Genomic DNA, 25,375 nt, shown 5'->3' on the forward strand with positions numbered 1-25,375 from the left:
AGCGAGGGAGTGTAATGAAGTATCACCAGGAAAAGGTGTAACGCAAAAACGCTTCAGGGAAGAGCTGATTCATCTGCGAATCCAATTTTATCCTTAAATTCTTTGAAAATCTGAGCTGGGGGGGGAAGCGCCCCGCTGCCGCGGCCGGCGGGTTCCAGGCTGTGGGTGCGGGCTGGCTCCCGCCTCGCGCCCTGAGGCGCCGCGCGCATGCGCGCCAGCGCCGCTTCCTCGGCCGGGCCGCCGGCGCCAAGGGCGTCCCGCTCGCAGCGCGCATGCGCACAGCGGCCCGTGCCCCCGCCCGCCTCCGCCCGCCGGCGCCTGCGCAGCGCGCCCAGGGGCCGGCCCCGCCCGACGCGGCGCCTGCGCAGTGTGGGCCGCCCGGCTTCCGCCTCCTGCGGCGCTGCCCTTCGCGCTTCCGGGAGTCCTCGGCTCCGCGGAGCGACCGGCGACGGGCACGGTGGCGGCGGTGGTCCAGCGGCGGGGGCTCGGCCCCGGCTCGGCCCACCGCGGCGCCGGCACGGCGCCAGCCGCAGCTCTGAGGGCAGCGGGGCCGCCGCCGCTGAGGTAAATCCGCTCTCGTTCCCCTCTCCGGGCCACCGTCCCCTCGCCGCGCCGGGTCCCCTCAGGGCGCCCGCCGCCGCGGGCTTTCCCTGCGCTACCCCCACGGCCCTCGCGGGGGCCCGGCCCCGCGTGTGGCCCGGTGAAGCCCCGGTGAAGGACGAGCGGGGAAGGTTAGCGGGGATCAGCCTCCTCTCGTGGGGCAGGTCGGGCTGAGGGCTGCGCGCCCCGTCAGTCTCCGTCCTTGCGGTGTTTAGTGTCAGTTCCTAATAGGGTGTTTCTGGGTCTCGGCTGTGCGCCTGCCTCTTTTCGGGTTATTTAAAAAAATAAAAATCATCTGACAGCAGCCATGGAGACAAGTGCATGGAAGTGTCCCTGTGCCCCAGCGCGGTTGTGTTGTAGAGCCTCAGCTGCCGCCGTGGGAAGCTGAAAGGGGAAGGAACAGCAGTCACTTGACACACCGCTCTTTGCAGTAATGTCCTACACTTGCTCTAGGGAGTTTTGCTCATTGACATGGTGCTGGTTTTCCTTCTTTCCAGGAGGGAAGAACAGTGCTTACAGGGTGTGGGAATGCAAATAGTTCACACAGAAAAAGGAGAGGGTAGATTCGTACAGCACAGCACATATGTGATCTGTGCTGTAAAAAAAGGATTGGGAAATCAGTGACTATTTCCTACCCTACATATACAGCTGTATAATGGTATCAGGGTGCTGAATTACAGTGGTGTAACTGTTTGCTTTGCTGAAGACATAATTAGGTTGAAGTCAATGTGACTGTTCACATTAACAGACTTAAATTAGATCTTTTGAAATGGGTATTCCCTGACTTTGAAAATTTACAGATAAAGTAGAGTCATACTGATTCATTAGTAGATGAAACTGATGTAAAATTTTAGTGGTTTTAGATTAGAGCTAAATAGCTGGAAGCTCTTTGTGACTAAAAGAAATTGGTAATGCTTTTCATCTCTAAAACTTTCTCCGTTTTGCTCTAACATAGTGTATTTTATATCATATATATCTGATGGATTTCTTTTTTTATGCCTTTTACGAAGACATAGAACTTTTAAGGAAGTAAATTGATAGAATTCTGCCGCAGTTGAAAGGCTGAAGATGAAGAATATAGGGGAAATGTCAGGCTTTGTATGTGTTTGATATGAAACAAAGGCTTTAGCACTTCTTTAATCAATATTGAAAATTTCTAGTGAACATAGTTCATCTTTGATGTATGACATTACTTTTTGGAACCTGGAAGGAAGAATCACAGGTGGATATTAATAACTGACAGAAAAATGTGCTTGCCAGCCCGATACCACAGTGCAATCAGTAAATGTGATAGCCAGGCTATCTTCAGTTGAGTGTGAGGGTATAGTGTATTGTGATGAATGCAAAAATTAGCATTGAAAAATTAAACTCTGAAGCAGAATGTGGTTCATCCAGTTGCTGTTGGCAAAGGAGTAAAACTTTCAGTTTTCACCTAGCAGTACTGATATTGGTTTAAACATCTAGCTTTCTGGAGTCTAATCTGAGTTTGAGTTTGTGGCCCTGTTCCAAAAGAGGTAAGATACAAAGCCCAGCCATAGATTGTGTTCATGTCCTCCTCTCAAGTAAAGGTTGTGCTTTAATCCAGAAGCATCTGTCCTTGCTGTTGTAGTTTAGTGAACTCTTCATTTATCGGATAATGTGTATCTTTGCTGGGTACCAGAGTCTTGTGAAGTATATTTTCTTTAACTTCCACATCTGTGGGGGAAAAACTGTTGCCAAAAAGATACCTTGCTGAATATCTCTGATGTTATTTTTGTGCTTATGGAAAAGTGACTTGGTATCACAAATCTACCAAGTTTATTGCTGATAGCAAAGCTCTTCAATACTTTTTATAAATGTGTGTTCTGAAGACATGCATAGATTTTTTTCTTACATTTTGAATAACTTGCTTTACCCTGAATTTTCATTGCTGGGTTTTGAGGATGTTTATAAAGGTGCTACTGGCATAAAGACGTAAGTAGTTAGATGACCAGCTTCTTAGTAAGACATCCATGCTTATGCTTAAGTACTTCTATATATCTCTTTTCTGAGATTATTTAGAAGAAGCCCATCCTCTTTTCAAAGCTGAAAAGAAACAATTCCAGTATTTTCCTACGGCCTGGCACTTGCTGTGTAAGAGACTAGGGTAAGGAGAATCATCACAATAGCTTGAAACTTGACTGTGTTAAGTAAGTATTCCCTGAAGGTTGTCTCCTGAACATGTTGCTGGGTGTTTGCGTATAAAAAGCATCACATCGTTGAGGTGTTTCCACTGTAAAGTGTCACTGTGTGCCTGCACTGCAGCAGGTGTGGGTCAGTACAAAGAAGGGCTACCAGGCATGAACAGGAAGTTCATGAGATAAATATGGTGCGAAATACATTAAGTTAGAGCAAAAGCAATAAGGATTTAGGGAAATGATGAGCTATGCCACCAAGGGTATGGGATAGGTTTGGGGCTAAGTTGATAATAACACTTTGGGATTGTACGGTGGATTGCCATCGCAAGCAATTTCAGCTGCTCTTTTCCAGAGTTGGGTGGCACTGTGTTACATATGTCCCACATTCTTGACACTGGGCCTATGTCTTTGTAATTACAGATAGCAAAAGTTGAGTCTGTCAGGGCTAAACCGGGATTGTAGATGATGGATTGGGTCTTCTGAATACTTGCTACTCTAGCCGTTCTCACACGTTGTGGTTCCTGAGAAGGGTCAGCCTTGAATGTAGCAGAGGGCTCCTTGTACAGAGCTAGGCCCTTGCTGGGGCTGAGCTAAAGGCTTTTCAGTGTGCTTTACTGGTTGATGTAGTTACTGGAGTAGTTTTATTTGTTTGCTGTGAGGTTGTTTGCTAGATCAGTCACTAAGAAGTTGAAACAAGCCACAGTTTACTTATTAAATGGCTTTGCAGTTCGGATTGCATGTATCTGTAATAAAAAGTAGGTTATTCACCTAAATTAGGCATGATTATGTCTAGACATTATCTGATGGCTATTTATCTGTCACAATGAATGGTCCACGTTGCCCATGGAATTGGATGTGATAGTAGGTATGTTCATTTGGTTTACTGAAAATTTTTGCAGTTACTGAAGTTAATGTTCACACTGTAACCTTTTAATGAGACCGCAGTTCTGTGATTGTGATTTGCCATCGATCCTGTGCTTTCTAGGTAGGATTTAAATCCGTCGTACATAATAGCTGTGGTATTATTGTGTTAGTGTGCAATATCTGTTAGTGTCCCTCCAACTACGGACTACGCAATCTGAAATTTTGAAATAAAAGCATTCTCTTTACTGTTCTAACTGAAATATGAGGAATTTTAGGAACTGTCCGTTGTATAACTTGAAGGAAAAAGCGACCAAAAAAGATTTAGGCTTTCACAGCTGATGGATTTTCAGTCTGTATATAAATTCTTATTTGTATATCTGGGGTTTTTTTTAAAAAAAAAGAAAAGTTAGATTTTTTTTCCTACAACAATGTTTTTCCTTTCTTCCTCAGAAAATAGCAGGGAAGAGGACTCTGCTTAACCCTGAAGTGCCCTTTTTTTTTTTTTTTTATTTAAGTGATAGCACAGGGGCCTCATGATACAATAGTTGTATCATTCATCTTCCTAATGCCCGTGGTAACCTTCCAGTAAACTTAGAGAAAGGAGATTTGCTGTTGCAGTGGATCTTCTTTAGCCCCATTAGAAAACTAAAAACATCTTAGGCGCAGTCATTTTACAAGACCATCTTTCCAATGATCATGGGTTTGTAATGCAACTTCTTCAAGAGTTGGGTTTTTTATTCCAATAATATATCTGCATTTTGGGTCTCTATTACATTAACTATTCTATTTCATTAGGTGCAGGTCAGATGAGACATTCTTAACCTGACAATTCCAAGTAACACCCAAGAGTAGAACAGCATCAGATTAGGTTTAATATAATCACCTGTGCAAACACATGATATTTTGCATGAAACATTGAGTAATTTGTATCTTCCAATGCTAGATAAAGATTTTTAAAGGGTCGAATGAAAAACTGTTGCTTGACATATCAAAGTGTCATGCTTTGTTCTGGAGGTTTGTGCTTTAAGTATACAACAAAGGCTCAATGTAAATTTGGTTAGGACAGGCATTGAAGCAAATAAATTAATAGCCTAGAGGAAAGCTGTGAGCATCTCAGTGGGGATGCTTAGCTTTTCATAAAGTCTAAATGCTTTTCAAGCATTGATCCTCTTCCCCTTGCAGGGGACCAAGGTAGGGGGGTAATGATGTAGGCAGCTGGAGAGGAGAACGACACACAGGAGCAGGGGAGGGAGAAAGCACATGAGAATGACTAAATCTATTATTCTCATGAAAGCTGAACTGTGGTGGTACTTCCACATAAGCCAATAACTTGTGAGGCTATGATAAACACTGAAATTTTGCACAGAATTAAATTTAGGATTAGGTAACTGACGGAACAAATCATGTCCCTGTCTTGTCAATGAATTCTCTGTTAACAATTTCAAATGATGACTCTGACTTTAATATTTCACCTGCAGAGCCTTAACATGTCATCTTCTATTGCTTGTCATCTGCAACGCAGAGAATGGGTGGGTGACATTGCAAATTAATGTGATACACTCAACCTGCCTTCTTGTGTGTTTCTTACTTAGTTTCCACAAAATGCCATGTCGATGACAACTTAATGATTGTGGAATTCACAATATTGTGAAACTTGTTTAACAAAAGTATAAAAGCTTATTTATAAAGCAAAACAGAAAGCAATCAGTATTTATGCAATTATATGTGCATAATAAGCATTTGCATTACCTTTTAGGCTTGCAATAGAATATATAAATGAGTTTAAATAAGACAAGAGGCTTCTTATTTTCAGGGGAGGTCTGCATTGGTATAGTTACCCTTGATTTGGGAAAATTTGAAAATGTATACTGAAGAACTCCATCATTAAATGTCAGAATCCTTACATTACTCTCAAAATATATTAAAATTTAAATTAACCTTCCAATTAAAAGAGTGAAGCTTCCATGTCACAAAGCTTATTTTAAAAACTAGAAAATAAACCAACTGAAGAAACAAACCTAGGTACTTCTTTAGCCAGCTTTAATCAGACACAAATTTGAAATTCCTACTCCAAGCTAGTAATTTTATTCTGTACCATATAAAACAAAGCAAGAAAATCTTCCTTGATCACGTATTGGGGATTTAATTGCCAGACAGATGTTATAGTTTGCAGCAGTAGGACTGGGTGAGAGGACGGCAAATGGCAATCAATGTTGTTGTGCAGAACAGGGGTCCCAACTTAATTTGCCAGAAGCCAGTGCAGCAGCACTTTCTGTGCAGCATACATGTGGCCACTAATTCTTCCAGTCAGAAATTCGAGCCCACCCCTCTTCTGTTCTTTTCCCCAAATAAACATCTAACTGAAGCTTTTGTGCTGCAGTCCTGCTCTAAATGCCATGTCATGGTTTCCAAAAGTTAACTGCTAAAACTTTGAAGCTTTGAAGTACCTGGTTTTCTAAATAAGTTCCTCTTCCTCTTTCATTATGAAAAAGGAAATCTTCCACTTTCTACACATCTACTGGTGTTCTCTTACTTTGCACAGTCTGTGTTGGATTTGAGTGTTATGTCCTTGTGAAAAGGAAGGAATGGGATTCAAGATTGTGGCACATTTGTATTGTAAAATCAAGCATGGTTAGAATGGCTTATGCTAGCATTTTAGTCCTTATTCTGATTTGTATATCGTAAGTCCTATGGTAATTATTTGCCTATATGGTGGAATTCTAACAAGGAAAGCTTTCGAAGTGCATATTCCCTTTGGCAGAATTGTGGGCCATTTTCTTTTATAAATAGCTTCTGGAATGAGTAGCTTCTTTATTTTAAATTGGCCATAGTTTGATCTAATAATTAGAGTTAAAACAATCTTTCTTCCTCTGTTATCTAACAATTATAAAAATACTGGTAGGCATGCATGCTTGTTATTAATAACCTGGTACCAAAAACCTTGCTGTAAGCTCTGAAGACAATCAAGTAAGATTATTATTTTTTGCATACTCTAGCTCTTAGTCATACAGGAGTGGCAAACAGGAAAAAGTCTTTGGATACATTAGATTGTAATGCTAAAATCTGGATATCCAACTCATCTTAAAACCGAAACAGTGTTACTTGAAACACTGCTTAGAGTTTTTTGTTTTGTTCTTTGATAGCTTAATCTAAAAGATTTTTCCTCTTGATCAGAAGCTTGTTTGCTGTAAGTACACACAGCATATTTCAAAGTACTACTATCTATGTATATTATTTGTGCTTAACACTATTTTCCTGATGAAGCAAGAGTGCTTTGCTAATCAGTTTGTTGATGGTGTCTTTTCAGATTACATCAGATATGACTATGTGAATAGACTAGGAGAGCCCAAAGGAAGGACATGATGTCAGAATAACATAAAAATATTTGTGAGGTATGTGGGGTTTTTTTCTGTTGTGCTAAAAAATTTCTTGGTTGTCCTTAATACAGTTAAACAAAATGAATACAGTAATTTTGTGCCATTTTATTTGTATGCTCAAGGAGCTACTTGCAGAGTTGATCTAAAATTCGTATTTGTAATGACCTACCCAAATATCGATTCCCCCCCCCCCCCGAATCTTGGTGTCTGTTCTGATTTAAGGTAACTTGTTGATTTGAGCAGCTGAAAACTTGCTTTGATTGAAAAATAGTTGTCGATTTCTTCATCTGAGGTATTGCACCTTAGCTGGAAGGCATTCCAGATTTGTGTTCTGTAGGAAGTTTCAGAATTGATGCATTGGTTCCTCTCAGATACTTCAGAACATCTGTGCAGCAGGAGGTCTTGAAGGAGTGGGGTTTCTAAACTTTGGTGGAAAAAAAAAAAAGACATTTTCTTTGAAAATAAGTTCCAAATGACTTATGCATTGACTTTTTGAACAAAAAGATAGAATTGGGGAAAAAAGAATACTAAAAAAAAAGGGAAACTCTAGTACTTTTGCTATTGTGAATTTGGTTGAATTTACCCTAAATTTGAGTTAAGAAAAACAGAACTTGCAGTGAAAAAAATATTCTGATGACAAGCCAGCATGTAACTGCATTGTATTTGATGGTGTCTGCAGTACCGCCGCTTATGTCTTTAGAAGTTTGATTCTTTAGAGCATTTTTGGGGTATTTTGTGTGTGTGACAACTTTGACTGTCAGCTCTTCATATACTTAAAGGCTTAGTTGAAAGTTTACTGTACATACATTTTTATGGGTCCTTTTTTTTTGACAAAGTTAGACGATAACATTTCTTAGAAGTTTTATATGCCCATTTTTGATTAAATAATAGCTGATTTGCCTAGTTATCTTCGTGTTCTAGCTGCTAATTATATAGGCTTCATGAAACTTGAATTTTCTTTTTCAAGTCTTGACCACAAGTGGTTGAAGTTCTAAAGTTCTATTGAAATTAATTGGCATAGATTGTAATTTTAACTGTAAACATTTAGAAAGATTAGGATAATTTAAAGTGGCAGAAAAAGAGGGCCTTATCTAGGTTAAGTTAAGCTTGAATTGCTTTTAAGGAAGGTGAAGTTTATTCTTTTTTTAAAGTGTTTTTCAAGTATGTGGCTACCTTCATCCATGGCTTAGTAGCCATACTCTGGTAAGAGAGGGGACTTCTGTGTAAAAAAGACAAACAAACCAAAAAACCCCATTGTGTGTATAGAAAACACAGTGTAACTAGTAGAAATTGTAACCTTGCCTTGTTACCAACAAGGTGTGTTTTGGTTTGTTCTGTTTCACAACCAGAGAACGTAGCCCACATTGAACTGTGTCCTGTATCTCAACGAGCTATTTTATCTGTTGCTCTGGGATCTCTGCACTACAATCTACATGTACTTGCTCTCATTTCATGTCTTGCATTATTCCTGCCTAGTTCCAGCATTAAGGCTTAAGAGTCAGAAAAATTTACTGGGCAGAGTATGCTTATCTGATTCCTGGTAGATAGGACTGAGAGTTTTTTAAAGGGTTTAGAAATACATAGTTTCATCTGAAAACTATCTCTGTGTGAGTTTCTTTATCTGGCAATGGTAACTTTGACCATTTTAGACTAACAAAGTGATCCTATATTCAAGGTCTTGGGATGTAAATTAGAGTGCCATAGTTCCTCCCAGTCATAGGCTACTGTTAATAAGGGGTAAAAATGGAGACTTCTGCGTGGCTGTCATCAATCAGTATAAATGCTTTCAAGTTTCTCTCAGCCATGGCCTTTAATAGCATGGATCAATATGATTTTTAAAACACAGTATAGTTTTAAAGTAGCAGGCTATTCTTGATGCATAATGTTTAAGCTTTATTTTGTCTCCTGTTTGTTGATAGCACTTCAGTTCTGCCATTCTATATCTTTGCTTGTTAGAGGTGTCTGGAAAATAATTCTGTTTTCATGGAAACTATTGAGGTTTCAAGTCTTGGTTTTGTTCCACCTTGGAACAACAACAAAGCCCTAAAAGAGCTTTCATGAAATTAAATGAATGTGTTTTTGAAAATCTGATTCATGTAATCCACTGCCATGCTAATTTAACCACCACCATTTGTTTCCCTTAAGTTTGGTCTGATCTGAGACCGTTTTGTAAGTTATCCAATATATCTTTGCAACAGGTTTGTGGTTTTTCCAACACAATAGCACTTTTGTCAACAAATTTAGCTGCTTTCTAACTTACTGTGTTTTTTGTTGTGAACAATATACCAGAACAGCTTTATTTCCATTCTGTTTTTCCCTTCTGCTCTTCCCTGGGTTGCTGGAGTACTATGAAAAGTCAACAGTCTGGTGCCATAATTTGCTGTTTTCTGAGAGACATGAGCTGTAATTTAATGAACACTTTGCCATTTTAGTTTGAGATAAAAGAAAGAGGTTGCATTTTTGACAAAAGAGGAAGAATGGTTTACAAGTACAGCAAGATGGAAATGAAACCATTCTAAAATCCCTTTGTTGAGCGTTGAAGTTGCATGATTGTGGTGGCTTGACCCTGGCTGGACACCAGGTGCCCACCAAAGCTGCTCTATCACTCCCCTCCTCAGCTGCACAGGAGAGAGAAAATATAAAAAGGCTTGTGGGTCGAGATAAGGGCAGGGAGAGATCATTCACCAATTACTGTCACGAGCAAAACAGACTCAACTTGGGGAAAATTTATTTATTACCAATCAAATCAGAGTAGAGTAATGAGAAATAAAACCAAATCTTAAAAAACACCTCTCCCCCACCTCTCACTTCTTTCTGGGCTCAACTTCACTCCCTATTTTCTCTCCCTTCTCCCCCCCAGCAGTGCAGGAGGACAGGGATGGGGTTGTGGTCAGTTCATCACCTGTTGTCTCTGCTGCTCCTTCCTCCTCAGGGGGAGGACTCCTCACACTCTTCCCCTGCTCCACCGTGGGGTCCCTCCCACAGCAGACAGTCCTCCATGAACTCCCCCAACGTGAGTCCTTCCCACAGGCTGCAGCTCTGCCCAGACTGCCCCAGCGTGGGTCCCTCCCGCAGGCTGCAGCCCTTCAGGCACAGCCTGCTCCAGCGTGGGTCCCCCACGGGGTCACAAGTCCTGCCAAGAACCTGCTGCAGTGTGGGCTCCTCCCTCCACAGGGCCACAGGTCCTGCCAGGAGCCTGCTCCAGCGTGGGCTTCCCACGGGGTCACAGCCTCCTTCCCCTGTGCTCTGGTGCGGGGTCCCCCACGGGCTGCAGGTGGAATCTGCTCCCCTGTGGGACTCCATGGGTGCAGAGCACAGCTGCCTCACCAGGGGCTGCACCACGGCTGCAGGGGAATCTCTGCTCTGGTGCCTGGAGCACCTCCTCCCCCTCCTTCCTCACTGTCCTGGTGTCTGCAGAGTTGTTTCTCTCACATATTCTCACTCGTCTCTCCTGTCTGCAGTTGCACAGGTTTTTTTTTCTCCTTCTTAAATACATTATCCCAGAGGTACTACCAGCATCGCTGATGGGCTCGGCCTTGGCCAGTGGTGGGTCCATCCTGGAGCCGGCTGGCCTTGGCTCTGTTGGACATGGGGGAAGCTTCTAGCAGCTTCTCACAGAAGCCACCCCTGTAGCCTCCACACCCCCCCTCACTACCAAAACCTTGCCGTGCAAACCCAATACAATGATTAAAAAAAAAAAAAAAAGTTACGGGATTATAAAACTGAGTAAATGGCTTACAGAATTGTTGATGAAAATTTGTAAATGAGTGTCTTTTGATTACAGAAACATTTGCTTTTTATGTAGTCATAGAATTCAGATTTAGATAAAAAAAATCAGTAATGTATTTTGAACTTGGATATATTTTATCTTACAGAGATGAAAAATGAGAGCCACCTCTATTTCCAGTTTCCTCATGCATAGTAATGGTATCTTTGCTTCCTGCAGGGCAAGGCCAGAAAACCATGCAGTCATCAGGGCACAGATTCCGTGATGTTGAGCACCACCCGCTTCTTGCTGAAAATGACAGCTACGATTCCTCTTCCTCAGAGGCCGACATGGCAGAGAGGGTTTGGTTCATCCGAGATGGCTGTGGTATGGTCTGTGCTATAATGACATGGCTTCTGGTTGTCTATGCAGACTTCGTAGTGACTTTTGTCATGTTGCTGCCTTCCAAAGACTTTTGGTACTCTGTGATCAACGGTGTACTCTTTAACTGCTTGGCAGTACTAGCTTTGTCATCGCATCTGAGAACTATGCTAACTGATCCAGTAAGTATGCGATTGTTCCTTGACGTTGGATTGTTCTCTCACGTAGCTCATCGTCTGCAGAGAAATTTGGAGAAGTGGTACCAGTCTTCTCCTGCTAGGAAAAGTAGTGTTAGATTCAAAACTCGCAAGGGGAAGGGATGATATCTGTACTTTCCCTGTTGTTCTGTTAATGAAACTATAAATAATTTTTGACTTGAGGAGCAGGCAGTATAAAAGTAATTTATAAAGGAGAGGTAGGCTCGTGAGAAATACAGTTTATTTGTAAAATATTAACCCAGGTTCTGAAGAAGCTAATAAAGCTTCAGTCTTTTCTGTCCCAATTTTTCTTTTTTTCATCAGATATATTTTCAAAACTTCATAAGAAGTTGTAGTTTTTTCCTGTTGTATCATTTGAAATGTATCTTCCATTTATGGCACATGAAAGAACTTTTAGAGGTAGACATGCTGTAAAACCTCAGTCACATAGTGACGTAAAGTAAGAACTATTGTCCTGCATGGTTCATGCATTGTTGTGTTTAGGTATTTGGAGTCAGTGGGAAAGGAGATTTAAGTTTAACCCACATTGGAATAGTAGGTGTAAGAGGTCTTGAAAGTACTAATTTTTTCAGACTTTTCAATTCAAGTGTTCCAAGAAATTGCTTATTTTGTACTAAAATCTATTACTTTTTTTAGGGAATAAATCTGGAGAGAGAGGGATGAGGGGCGAAACGTTTATTTTCTCCAAATTTTTGAGACAGCAACAGCATGTATAGAAATTATGGAAGCATTCAGAAAAACATCAGGGTGTTGTAGTTAATGGTTTTCTAGGTCTTTGATTTACTTCTGAGTCCTCACCCAGTGATAAAATGTTACGACTTCTACAGACTATGACAGCTAAGAAGGTTACTAGTTTAAGGATAGATCGCTTAAAAATACGTCCTGGTAAAATTGTGTCTCTTTCTAGACCTTTGTTGTTCTTTATGGATAAAACATGATAGAAATAGAGATGAATCACTACCTTTTTTTCTCCACTCCTTTCCTGCTGATTCCCAGAATGGAACACAATTGTGTGGTAGAAACTCAGCTTGAAGGAAAAAAGGAATAAACTGCCTCAAAACATATATGAATTAAATTTACTCTTATGAGTGTAAAAATAGATTTTTCATTGAAAGGAATTGGTGACCAACTGAGACTATGAAAGATGTTTTTGAAATAGAGTATAATTTTATCAATAAAATGTTAAAAGCATGCCTGAAGTTGTGATCCTTAGTGACAGGGGAATAGGTGAATGTGAGATGTGTTTTATAAGCATAAATTTACCTGGAACAAGGTAAATTTGTGCTTTAGGAGTTCTCTCTGAAATAATTCACCATGTTTACACCAAAGTATTAACTTCAGTGAGAACATACGTATTGCAAAAAGCACTTCAGCAATACAACATGAGTGTTCAAGAAACTGGCTTTCGGTTCGTACCCCTGCAAAGGCCACCTGGCTCAGGTTTGAAGCACCACTTAGCTGGAGTTCGTCTGAGGCAGAACTTGGGCTGTGTCTCGGACAATACAAACACAAGATTGTTATTCCAGGCCATAGGCAACAAAAACTTTCTGCCTAAGTACAGAAGTGTTTTGCAATTGAATCTGAAGTGCCTGCTGCTTTCTTAATTCTGTCCTGAAAACTTCCTTAAGGTGTCTGCGTAAGGTGATGATGCTGCCAGTGGGGTTTTTTTGAACAAGGAAATAATTATAGAATGTTGCAGGTGATTTAAGCCAACCTGGAGAAGGCTATCCCTGTGTGAAGTAAGAGCTGGCCTGGAGGAGTTGGTACAGAAAGACCATTGCACTTTCATTTCACATCCCGGTTCACTTCACAATTTCTTCCTGTCACAGATAAGCCTTTAGCTCTATAAATAAGCAAGGTGACAGTGGTACTGTCCATTATTTTCTTCTTACTAGTCGAAAGTTAGATTCTGTTCTCAGCAGGCTCTAGATTAATATTGTTACTGGAAGAAGCAATCCTGCCTACTATTCCTGTCTGTTCATCATCTTCCTCATTGCGCTGAAACAGCTTCTAATGCAGTTCAGTGGTGAACAGCTCAGAGAACTAATCACTAAAAAATAATTTCTTTTCCTGATGGGTTATTTTTCTCCTGTATCTATTCCTTCAGCTGTTTACCATATAGCTATACAAACTTTCACAGTAGCGGTGGGCAGCAGGAGATGTTAGATGTAGAATAAAGAAGTCAGTGGTGGTTCATGCTGACAGTGTCCAAGCTAAAAACTTAAGTATAAAGGAAAAAAGGATGACTGTTGGTTCTCAAAAACTTGTGTACGTGGGGCAGGTGGCTAAATCTTGGATTCAGAGAGTTGAAATGACATTTTTCAAGTAGTTGTTGCTGATTTAACTTTTGTGGATGGCTTGACCTAATAATCGAATGTCACAACAATTAACATATGCTGCTGTAAGAAAGCACATCTCCTTTAGTAGTGCTTGTTCAGAGTAACTTCTCAGCAAATATTGTAGTGCTTTTACCTGCATGTAAAGATGTCTTCCTCTTCATTTTATGTATGCTGGTGACAGTAGATTCTCTCAGAGTTATGCTAATACTTGGCCATAGATGAGTCTTGCTGAAATGAAACTGAATTTGAGGTCAAGCAGAGGTAATTTATTCATTTGGAAATGATTCTGGCTTATGGCGGACTAGCTTTGAATAAATGAATTTATTTCAGCAATTATCCTGAGATTACTGGTATAAAGTCTATAAAATGTATATTTAAATGCTCTCATACCATTTAAGAAGCTTTCTCTCCTTTAATTGAAATGATTTCAGGGGGCTGTACCCAAAGGAAATGCCACTAAAGAATACATGGATAATTTGCAACTGAAACCAGGAGAAGTGATCTACAAATGTCCAAAGTGCTGTAGTATCAAACCTGAACGTGCACACCATTGCAGGTATGCCATAGTTTTCTTTAAAGCAGTTATGCTTATTGAGCCTTGGAATAATGTCCCTGATACTTATGTGTTAACTTTTTTCCCCAAAATTTCTTTTGGTATCCAATAAACTTTCAAGTTCATACATTGCAGAGTATTTTATAAATAGGATATACTATGGCTAAAAATGAATGTGGGTGAGGGGAAAGAAGCAAGAGACTCAGGAGTTTTAAAAAATAATCATACTGAGGTATTTTAAATACTTTTTTGATTTGTGAATATTCTTTCCTGTGCATCATTCTAATTATTGTGCCATACTGTTGATAATGCAGGGCAAAGGGAAGAATCTCAAGGACATTTTTGACAGAAGGTGATTTAAGAAATGACTCTGCAATCTTAATTTAAGAAAATAGAGATTAGTTTTAAGCTATCACTTTAATTTGTGTCTTCTCGTCTTCATAGTGCGTCATTTTGGTACGTGAATTGGCAAATTATTTTCCCAAAGTTTTATGCATCGTGGGTTAAATGCACCTCTGCTTATTGAAGATTCATTTTAATAAGGACAGAAGTGATAATAATTTAAACTGAACATGCTATGGAAGAGATAGTAAATTTATCCATTTTTAATTAATTCTCAATCTTTTGAGTTTTCAGGCACTGTGGATATGCATTTGTAATGTTTATTGTGTGAGAGTTGAAAATAGATATGCCTGCATAATTAAGACTTACATAAGTATGTAAATGTTTCTGGTGGCTCTCTCTAGGTGTGAGGAGTGATGTGTATTGAATTGTGTGGCGTATTCAATTTAAGTCTCTGAGTTAGTGCCCGTTAAAAGAACAGAGTGAAGTCTTGTCAGGACTCTCAAATTATTCTGTAAATTTGTGGTTTCTAAATTAAATGTCTCCATGTATGTCACTTATCTGTATGAAAGTTATGGCTGAGAAGCTATTTCCATTATAAATACTCCGCCTTGGCACTGAAATCTTGTTCTTCTCTCAGATGCGAGTGGGTTTTTGTATCTGGAGTGTGAAGGGAAAAGTTTCATGTATAAATAGTCAAGTATAGGATTATCTTCAGTTAGTTTATCTGTGTTGTAGGTTAGTTTCTTGCATGGATGCAGGTACCAGGCCTGCCTTCCTGTGCAGCGAATTGGGTTCTGGCTGGCTTTATTAGCTCTGGTAGAGCAGTACGTGAACAAAGCTGTGCCTCTTGCTCGGTGGGCCTGGGGGTGGAAGCAGTGCAGCTGCTTTCTTGTGGCAGAATATAAGCTGTTCATCTCTGGGGATCCAAACGAGCTTTGTGCAGTCTGTTCAGATGTCCTGGCACTGCGTTCACGGGGTGCGCTGGAGGGACACCTGAGAGCCTCTGCTGAGCGTAGGTTGCATCTTGCTCATTTTCTCATCTTGGATTTAGGCTGATTCCTGCAGAGACTTTGCCGGAGTCTTTGTAAAGTGTTTCTCACATCTTCAGTCCCAATAGGATTTACCAATTTGGAAGTGACCCTAAATGAAGACCTCTTATATTGAACTCTGCGTATGAACAAAAAAGCTGGAGTACTGGAGAGCCTGGAGCCCACGCAGCTGCATGGCTCTGCGTGGGCAGTGCTCACCTGTGAGACCTAGGGCTTACAGCTGTAGAGGCTTCAGACAAACCCTGCAGAGTCCCTTGGGTGCCTCTGGGCCCTCACCCTCAGCAGGTGCCGAGTTATTATCTTGGATGTTCTAGTAGCCTGTGATCCCAGTTAAGGCGGTGTCGATTGCAAAATTATTTCTTCATGGAAGAAGAATAGAAATAAACTTAAGTAGAGAATTCAAATACATTGTTTATAGCTAGAATTTGGATTACATTTATTGTTAGAGCAAGAATGGGTAGTGTCTACAATGAAGGAGATCTGTGATGCTTACAAAGGGTTTGTTTTCACTAAGCACTGGTTTAGGGACCTGGCTTTGCATGTCTTGTGAATTGTTTTACTACTTATGCCTTGGTAAAATACGCTGTGAGATGTTCCACGTAAGGGTAAAGGACGTGTTTTGGTGCTTGCACAGTGCATAGCTGGCTTCACAGAACATCTGAAAGTGTATGTACTATCCTTTTGTAAGCCTGCTGTCATGTTTTGCTCAGCAGTTGGATATCTGGTTTAATTGTCTTTGTTTCTGTTACTTGTACAATACGTGCTACTAGTTGTTGCTGTTTACTTAAGAAAAACAAAGGATTTTTTTTGTAATTTCTTGAACATTGAATACATACTGCATAGACAGGTAAATGGGCTGGAAACCAGCTACCAGAATCTGATTCTTTGCCATAGATTTAGCACTGCAGAAGTTCACTGAATAGAAAAAAGGTTTGTTTGATTATACTGCCAACTTTTTGTTGGCTTACAAACCCATTCCAAGGACATTAAAAGGATGGGCTGGTCCCAAGGAGTCAAAGTGGCAATTTGCTGATAGAAGAGGCTTGAAAATGGAAATTAAAGTTGGTTCCTGTTGGGAAATACTTACACTCAAAGCCACAGTGTATGTTTTGAATAGTAAATTATTAACAGAAGAGACTCTTATGATGTAGTTATGAAAACTGTTGTGCAACACTGCAGCAGAAGTTCTTTTAAGGAAGAAAAATAGTTTCATAATACGCATTAGAGATGGGGAAAAAACCCAAACTTTTATTTACAGCTAAATATCTAGCCTCAGTGAAATACATTAAACTGGTATTTTACTAAGGAGTTAACATTTTCAGCATAAAGAGGTGGCTTATCCTGAGTGAATGCTATTTTATTTTCACTGAAGGAGCACAGCTGCCATTATTTCTAGCCTATTCTGAGTGCCTACATTTGTATGTGGGGAACTGTTATTCAGAATCAAGTCACTGAGATGTTTGCATCAGTCTTCCCGTGAATTTCTGGTATCCAGACCAATTTCTCTGAAGCCATTAGCTGTGTCTGAATGTTATCTTTGGCATTCAAAACTGTAATTGCACCTGCAGTTGCCTGAGCGGCATTCAGCAGCAAGGCCAAGCTGGAGAAGACCTTCCTTTGTCCACAGCTGCTTGTTCTCACTCCCAGATTGCTCCTTCCTCTTGTGTAAGGCGTGAGTGTTCCTGCACAGTGAAATGACCCAGGTTGCAGGTAACGCAGTGACTTCCCCAAACTCTTGCCGCATGAACATCTGTGCTTGGACAGGGGAAGGAGTAGAATACAAGTGATGGGGACAGGAAGAAGGCAGAACCACTGTTCTAAGCATTGCTGTGAGTTTGATGGCTGGAAGTGTTCGCTGAATCGTGGTGTGAGATTAGAAATGAAGGCAGGGTTCCAGACATCTGATGTCTTGGAGAGAGAGCTCTGCGTGGGCTTGTGAGAAATACTGAATGAGCAAAAGTGAGTCCTGCTAACCTCATATCCTCCAGCGTTTGGCTTGATTGAGTCTGGATATGATTTTACTCAGTACTTCACATTAATATTCTTTTTAGAGTGACAGTATATATTCTGTGTTGCGTTAGGAGGCTTGCATGGTTGTGATAACTGGAATTAGCTCACCTTCCCACAGAGCTCGGGAAATTAATGAGAGGCTGAACTTACAGGTAGGAGGCTGTGAAATGAAAATCTCTTGGAGAGCCTTCTGAATGCCTTCTCTTGAATGATACCTGTTTCCTCTGCACTAGAGAATGGTCGCAGTGTTTAGTTATGGTATTGGGATTTTCATGTGTAACTGGCACTATTTAAAAAGTAAATTGCATCAGAGGATGAATCGTCTTTAAACAAGAGGCAGTGGGAAGGTAGAGGCTGGGTTATGATAGCTTCGGAGGAGCAGTGAGAGATTTGGGGTTCTTTCATATAACCTGTGCAGGAGTATGTTCTGCCTCTTGCTGAATTAGCTTATAATCATGCATATGTGATGTGCCTTAAAAATTATTTTATGCCTCAGAGCATTGATTTCCCCTTCACACACACCCCTTTCCTCACTCCAGTGACAATCGTCTAGCTTTGCTTCGTAGCTTGTCACTGCAGCACTCACAGATACCTACATAAATAAGCATGCATTAAAAAGAAAGGATTTTGAATAGTCATGCCTGCATTTTTTAGGCTTTTTTGGCTTTGTAACTGCTGAAATAAAAATGCTTAATATTTTGGATGTTCTGCAGGAAAATCTGGAATGCTTTGAGAGTGTGGCTATCTTAAGTACAAAACTAGAAAAATGAAGTATCAGCATTACTTAAGCTATTGATTTATGGAAGAACTTCAACACATGTTGCAACTTTTCTGTTTCTCTTGTATAACATTGGCTGCAGATGGAACTGAATGTAAGAGAAATGAACCCTCTGGTGCTGTATGGCCTAGCATGTAAAATGGAGCTATTGAAATATTTGACTTTTCTTCTGGAAATAACCTTGACTCAAAACTGGGTAGAAACTAAGCAATTAGTTGCAGAACTAGCAAAGAATGGTAGTGTTCAAGTATTCATTAACAAGTAAGCAAAGAATGTGTGCTGCTTATAGTTTCAATATTTTTGTTTTATGTTGAGGAAGTGAAGTGTGACGTTGTGAGCTGTTCCTTAGTTGAGATGTTGATTGCATATGTTCAAAATTGTATGGTCACTTGAAACCTCAAGAGTGACAATTTCTCTCTTGAAGATGTGAATTTTTATTTTTTTTTTCTGAGTCCTAAAGTAAATTTACAACTTGAAAGTCTGTAAACTTGAAATAATTGCTTTGTCTAAAAAAGCTGCTTCAGAAGGGAAGGGGTTTTTAACAGTAAAAAACAACTAAAATTAGAAAACAAAACCACACACTTTGCTCATTCAGTGCCACAAGTGTCTAAAACAAGTTACTGGATTCGCTTGACTGTGTTTGGATATGCAGTGATTCTCATATTAATACTGATTTTCTTATGTGAAGAATGTCTTATGTTCACAGTCAGTTTTGTGACAACCAAAAGCTGAGTTGTGAGCAAATAGTTTCTTTAAAGAAATGCAAGTAAAAATCACTGTTTGCAGTTTGTCAAGAAAGATTTCAGCACATCATCTTATGACCACTGGGTACCCTTGTTTCTACATTAAAACGTGAAGTGTTATTTCTCAACAGAAATCTCTTTTCCTTTCCTTCAGTATTTGCAAACGATGTATTCGAAAGATGGATCACCACTGCCCGTGGGTGAATAACTGTGTGGGGGAGAAAAATCAGAGATTTTTTGTTCTGTTTACGGTAAGTGAAAATCAACAGCAGCTTTACCTCAGTATGAATCTACCTTGATTGTAACAATTTTGGTTGTGCTTACTAGTGAGTAATGGCTTAAGGGCACAATTTTTTTGTGTTGTTTGTTGGGTTTTTTTCCCCTTCTATTCAAGATAGTCTCCAAGCAGGAAGATATTTCTGCTCATACTCATTTTAGTCTTGTAAAGTGCTGTTATTTTAAACTATCTTAATTCTACTGTGTTTTATGTAGTAACAGTTAGTGAAATGGTACATAAACTTTCATTATTGCCCACATTTTTAGATTCAAGCTTAATTAGAATTTGTTTTTTAACATCATTGTATTGAATTGAAAATTGAAATAGGAAAGTATATTCGCTGTGCAGTGGTGAAGGCTGGCTGAAAGGAATGTCTGGTTTACTACCTGGCAGCAGTCAAAAGTAAGCACTCTCTCTTATTTCCAGATGTATATAGCCCTAATTTCAGCTCATGCGCTCATACTGTGTGGGTTTCAGTTTTTCTCCTGTGTCCGAGGGCAGTGGACTGGTAAGCAAATACTTTCACTGTCATAATCTAGCAGATATTAAGGGAAAGTCATAGCGTTCCACCTATTTCCGTGCCATGTATGAAATATTACAAGACTTCAATATTTTCAAAGTGAGGTCCTGAAAATATTTCATACCTGTTTACCTATCTCTCTCTTTTTAAGACATTCACTGTGAGAGCTGTGACTGTCAAGGGCATTCTCACTCCCTTTCCACATAGTAAAAATTTACTGCCTCTGTAATAGGAAGGAAACAAGTAGCTGGTCCTCGACCACCTCAGCACTGTACTACCTGAAGCTGCCAGCTGGGCTCTGTGTGTCCCACCATAGTTCTGTGAACAACAGCCGAAACTCGAACAAATGTTTCCCTCATTCTGTTATTGGAGCCAACTGTGGGGGTCCCATAGAAAAGAAATTTCCTAATTTGTTTGTTTAGGCCTCTGACTTACACTTCTTAATGTTCCAAAGTGCCTGAGCTCATTCTGATCTTGTGCGTTTGGCAGAAGAGGGTTGATCATATGTTCTTCCTGGTACCAGAAGCAACAGGGGAATCCATGTGACTGTTTTTTGCGGAATATTCCATTAAATGGATGGAATCTTAGTCCTTTTTTTACCTGAATGTTCTGCTTCCTGTATACTATCCCATTTCTTCTTTATTTAACTATAATTGAGTTAATCAGTTGATCAGAGGATATCCAGAGATGTGACTGTAAATCAGAACCTGGTTACTTTGTGTGGTGAATTAAAAAAAAATAAGACAATTGCAGCATAATGGAATGTCTGGATTAACTAGCAAGTCAGAGCTGACAGTGCTGATGGTTTCTACAGTGTTTGTCATGCATGAAACTTCAAGCTGTTCTCATCTTTATATATGTGCAGTTCCGAGTACTTAAATTGTTTCACGTACAAACGTTTGATATCCTTGGAATATGAGGCAGCATTGCAGTAGTGCAGTACCATATGCTTTATAGGATGCCAAAACTGTTACTTCCTTAGAATTCTTTATTTCCTTGGGCAGCAAATAAAGCTGCTGCAGTGCTAGGAATTAGAAGTTTGTTTTAATTGTGAAATACACTTTCAAGTGTCAGATGCTTAGCTTTTATTGCTGTTTTTGTTGAAGAGGGGATGTCTCAGTATGAATGTACTCTTTAGATTTTTTAAATTTTTTTTTTTATAACTACATACATCGTTTTCACAGAATGCAGTGACTTCTCCCCACCTGTAACTGTGATCCTGATGATCTTCTTGTGCCTTGAGGGTTTTCTGTTTCTCACTTTCACTGCAGTCATGTTTGGCACCCAAATCCACTCAATATGCAATGATGAAACGGTAAAGACCTCTACTTTTGTATGCTCTAACAATTATTCTAGGAAGGTGTGTTAGATGGTGTTTTATTTGCATGAGGGAAGACTCTTATTTTGGAGAAAACCTCGAATCTGAAATAGCTCATAATTTTTATTTTCTGCAGTTGTAAAGATTGAAATACTTTCTTGGGGTTTGCATTCTAACAGAAGTTCTTGCATTGTTTGCTTTTCTGACATAAATTTTATAATTAGGGTTTCAACTACAAATATTGCACAGCTTCTGACTTCAGTTTAGACTTACACTTTTCAACCGTCAGAAACTCCTGATAGGTGTCATGAGAAATGTCTGCTTTTCTCAGGTCTACACTTAAACTAGCTATCCTGTATCGACCCTTCACACTTCCCTCTACTTTGATACACAGGGAAGGTTTAGACTGGCTCTTAGGAAGTATTTCTTTGCAGAAGGGGTTGTTGGGCGTTGGAATGGGCTGCCCAGGGCAGGGGGGGAGTCCCCATCCCTGAAGGGGTTGAAGAGTCAGGTTGACCCAGCGCTGAGGGATCTGGTGGAGTTGGGAACAGTCAGTGTGAGGTTCATGGTTGAACTGGAGGATGCTCAAGGGCTTTTCCAACTGAGACGATTCTGTGACTTTACTAGAGGATAACAGTAGTTTAGACCTGTGGCTCCCTTGCCCTTAGATCTGCAGTGTTAAGCCTTGAGAGAACATTTTGTGATAGATAATTGGAAACATAAGGAATTTGAATCTTGTGGCTCTTCAGCGACACTGTTTAAAAGTGTACTTTTGTACTGAAGAGTAACTGTGAAAAACAATTAGTAAATGTGGAGCCTTCATTAGTGGGAAGTACAAAAAATGATCATCAGAATAATGCATGTGGGAGAGTAAGCCTAGCTTCAGTAATTGCAGTACAAAAGCCTTCTTGGAAGCCTTATTGTCTGGTTTTATTAACTGAGTAAGCAGCTTCTAGTGTAGGTATATTGCCTGCAGATCCTATCCTGTAACATCAGCTTTGCTGGTCATTTTGTCTTTTACTTTGAGGGGGGAAGAGGTAGAGGTAGACCAACCCTCTTGTACACAGTTTGTGTTCTAAGTCTTCTGCCCTGCACCCACAGGACTAAATCAGCCATTCTTATTTCTTCCTTACTAAACAAATAACAGTCAGAAACTAATCATCTCACTAGCTATATGTTAAAAGAATGCAAAATAGTAATCATTTTTGGTAACTGCTGTTAGACTTTACTAAACTTTAGACTTAACAGTGTGTCACTGCATGTCTGTTTATGTACAGGAGATTGAAAGACTGAAGAGTGAAAAGCCAACATGGGAGCGGAGACTACGTTGGGAAGGAATGAAATCTGTTTTTGGGGGTCAGCCTTCACTCTTGTGGATCAATCCTTTTGCAGGATTTCGAATCAGGCGACTTCTACTGAGAGCAAAGAAAGGAGGACCTGAGTTTTCTGTTTGAGCCTAATTATGCTGGAACTTGCAAGAATACTATATAATATTTATTTGGGGCCAGAGAAGGCTGTCTACATATAATCTGTGACCAGGTGAAACTGATATCGGACATTTGCTTGTAGCAAGCAGAGTTTTATACGTTTCTCGTCACAGACATCTCATTAACTTTCAGAGACGCGAACTGGATCTGTAATGGTCTTAACAGCAAGATAACAAAGGAAAAGCACGTGGTCACACTAAAGAAGCCAAATGTTGTCATGCTACTGTAATTTATTTTATGAGATTAATTATCCATTTTTGTTAAACCCTTTTTATTTGATAAATGTTTGGGGAATTACCTGTGTGTTTTTATAAAAAGTATATACTTAGGTGCAGTTGTCAATCATAAGGAGGAGCATTATGGTGAAATGGCTCTCAAATGAGACCTAGCCTTCTAAATCCAGTTTTCAGGGAATAGTGGTTTGTTCAGTTTTAATTTATATTTCAGCTTGTCCTAATAAACAGAGCTGTACTCTTGTGTCCCACTTCAGGCACACATTCCTCATATGCAAGTGATTCAAAGGACTGGTGCACACAACAGCATAACACATCAGAGGCACTGTTACACCGCTGCCAAATGTCTTCCCAGGCTCACAAAAGCATGTCTTGTGTTTGGCAGTATTAATCTCATATGGCATTTAGGTAAGTTCTAAACCTTCAGTAAACAACACTTTTAACTAACAGCTGTGGGCCAAATTCTGCCCTCAGTTATGCATCTCCAATTCTTAATGCATTGATTCTAGAGGAACTTAAGTGTAGGTGTTTGAGGATTATATCTAGTCTTCTGTGCAGGAGTAAGTGGGACCAGTGACTATCCTCCTCTGTGAGATTGAAATGAACGTACTGCAGACTGGAGTTAACTAACTGAAAATAGTTGTCTTTGTAAGGTCTTGCTCTGCCCCTTTTTTATTGGACAGACTTTTCATAGAAGGAAAGCTGTTGACTTCATGATCCCTTGAACAAAAGCATCAGAGGAGTGAGGGAGGTTGCCTCTTTCTCAAGTAAAACAGAGCTTAAAAGTAGAAAGATCTGTAATAGAAGCAATTATTTTGAATTTAACCATTTGCCAACCAAAACTACTTTCAAGAAATGAGAGCAATATAGATCTAGAACTGCTTTATGTGGGCCTGACAAACAACAGTAGTGCTAAGAAATGTTTGTAAATCTGCAAGTAATGAAATAAAGCTGCAAGTAACGAAATTCAGCTAAAAGTTGATTCTTTAAAAATTAGATTTAGACTATTTTTTGTATTATTGTTAAACTGTTCTATAAATTACTGATAATGTAAAGGATAAAGCAGGAGCCTTGATGCATAGCTTGAAATCGTGCCTAGAAAGTAAATAGCTCCCTGTTCTGGGACTTGCCTTAAAATTGTCCTGTTCTTGCTTTTGCTTTGCCCGTAGCACTGATGATCTGTCCCACCTCAAGCAGTTCAACGTGCTGAAGAATCTTGCATTATAAAGTTTACGTACTACAGAAGCTATACTTTCTTTTTTCAGTGACTTGCTTCTCCATTTCTTTGTGACTGTTTGTGGCATCTTGATTCCAGCTTCATCAGGTTTTATACCATTGGGTGGGTGAGATTACTAAGGGATCCATTTATTAGCTATGGCCCTGCGAACAAAACTGTGCAATACTATGTAATATGGTCACTTTGCGTGGGGGAGATGGTGTGTAACACTGGACAATTTCTGGGTGGACACGTCCAACAAAATTGCAGTCAAATGAACAAAACTACGTCTCATGTAACTGAGAGGAAAGTTGGAAGTTCCACAAGAATCTTTGCATATTCAGTTGCACATCTTAAAGATTGGGAAAAAATGTGTCTGGCTTTGTCATGAGGCTCTTAATGTGTATATTGATTAATAAAATATCCTGATGAAAATCAGAAAATATCACTTCAAGCGGTTGAACCCTGTGACTTAGCAAATGTGTGCGTGTGTGAAATCAGGTTTACTTGGCTTTTCAAACCCTTGTTACGTTGTAATTTTTTTAATGTAAAAAAAAATAAAGTAATGAAGTCTTAGTTGATTAACTTCTGCTCTAGATGTCGCTCTTTTTTGCACATATATGTGCATATTTGCATATATTCAGATTACAACAACTTCAGGGTAATGGTCTTGCATCCTTTGGCTTGTAATTTATATGTATATGTGTATCAGGTAACAGATGATACTGCTCCAAATTAAAGATGATACTCTGCTTATTAAGGGTTTCAAGCTATGCTGACTGCTTAGCTGCTCTTGGGCATTTCCTTTTCTGCATCCTCTGGTGTAACTGCTTATCTCATTAGTACCTGTTTGTCTAAGGCGAGTGGGAAAACAGGCAGTGAATCCTACCTATTTGAAAACTCCTGAGTTTCTTGGGCTTCGCACTTTCAAGGTATTTGTGTGAAATAGAGGTTAGGTCTCAGGTCTCCCTAGTTTCTCTGTGCAAATGTTGACTTTTGCCACTAGTTCTGTAGCTTCAAATACAAAGACAGCCAATTATGCAGCCTAGAAAGCAGCAGTTCGGGTACTTGTCAGCAGAACAAGTGACCCAACAAGGGTGAGGGCAAGGAGGACACAAGGCTTACAAAGGCAGTAAAAGAGGGAGAGACAGGAAGCAGTTTATTTCCCCTTTGCAACAACTCTTAAAAAATACTTTGGTACCTTT

General features: G+C 39.9%; 1 protein-coding gene across 1 annotated transcript; it reads left to right on the plus strand.

Moving 5' to 3' along the window:
• The first annotated feature begins 424 nt into the window (after window positions 1-424).
• ZDHHC7 (zDHHC palmitoyltransferase 7) lies at window positions 425-24,755 on the plus strand. The gene is made up of 8 exons (XM_074840178.1): window positions 425-564; window positions 6,928-7,012; window positions 10,944-11,266; window positions 14,073-14,197; window positions 19,274-19,370; window positions 19,823-19,904; window positions 21,101-21,231; window positions 22,512-24,755. The coding sequence occupies exons 3-8, from the start codon at window positions 10,961-10,963 to the stop codon at window positions 22,686-22,688; spliced, it is 918 nt and encodes a 305-aa protein (XP_074696279.1). The 5' UTR covers window positions 425-564; window positions 6,928-7,012; window positions 10,944-10,960; the 3' UTR covers window positions 22,689-24,755.
• The last annotated feature ends 620 nt before the right edge of the window (window positions 24,756-25,375 follow it).

Source organism: Strix aluco, chromosome 14, assembly GCF_031877795.1.
Source record: "Strix aluco isolate bStrAlu1 chromosome 14, bStrAlu1.hap1, whole genome shotgun sequence".
Classification (NCBI taxonomy): Eukaryota; Metazoa; Chordata; class Aves; order Strigiformes; family Strigidae; genus Strix; species Strix aluco.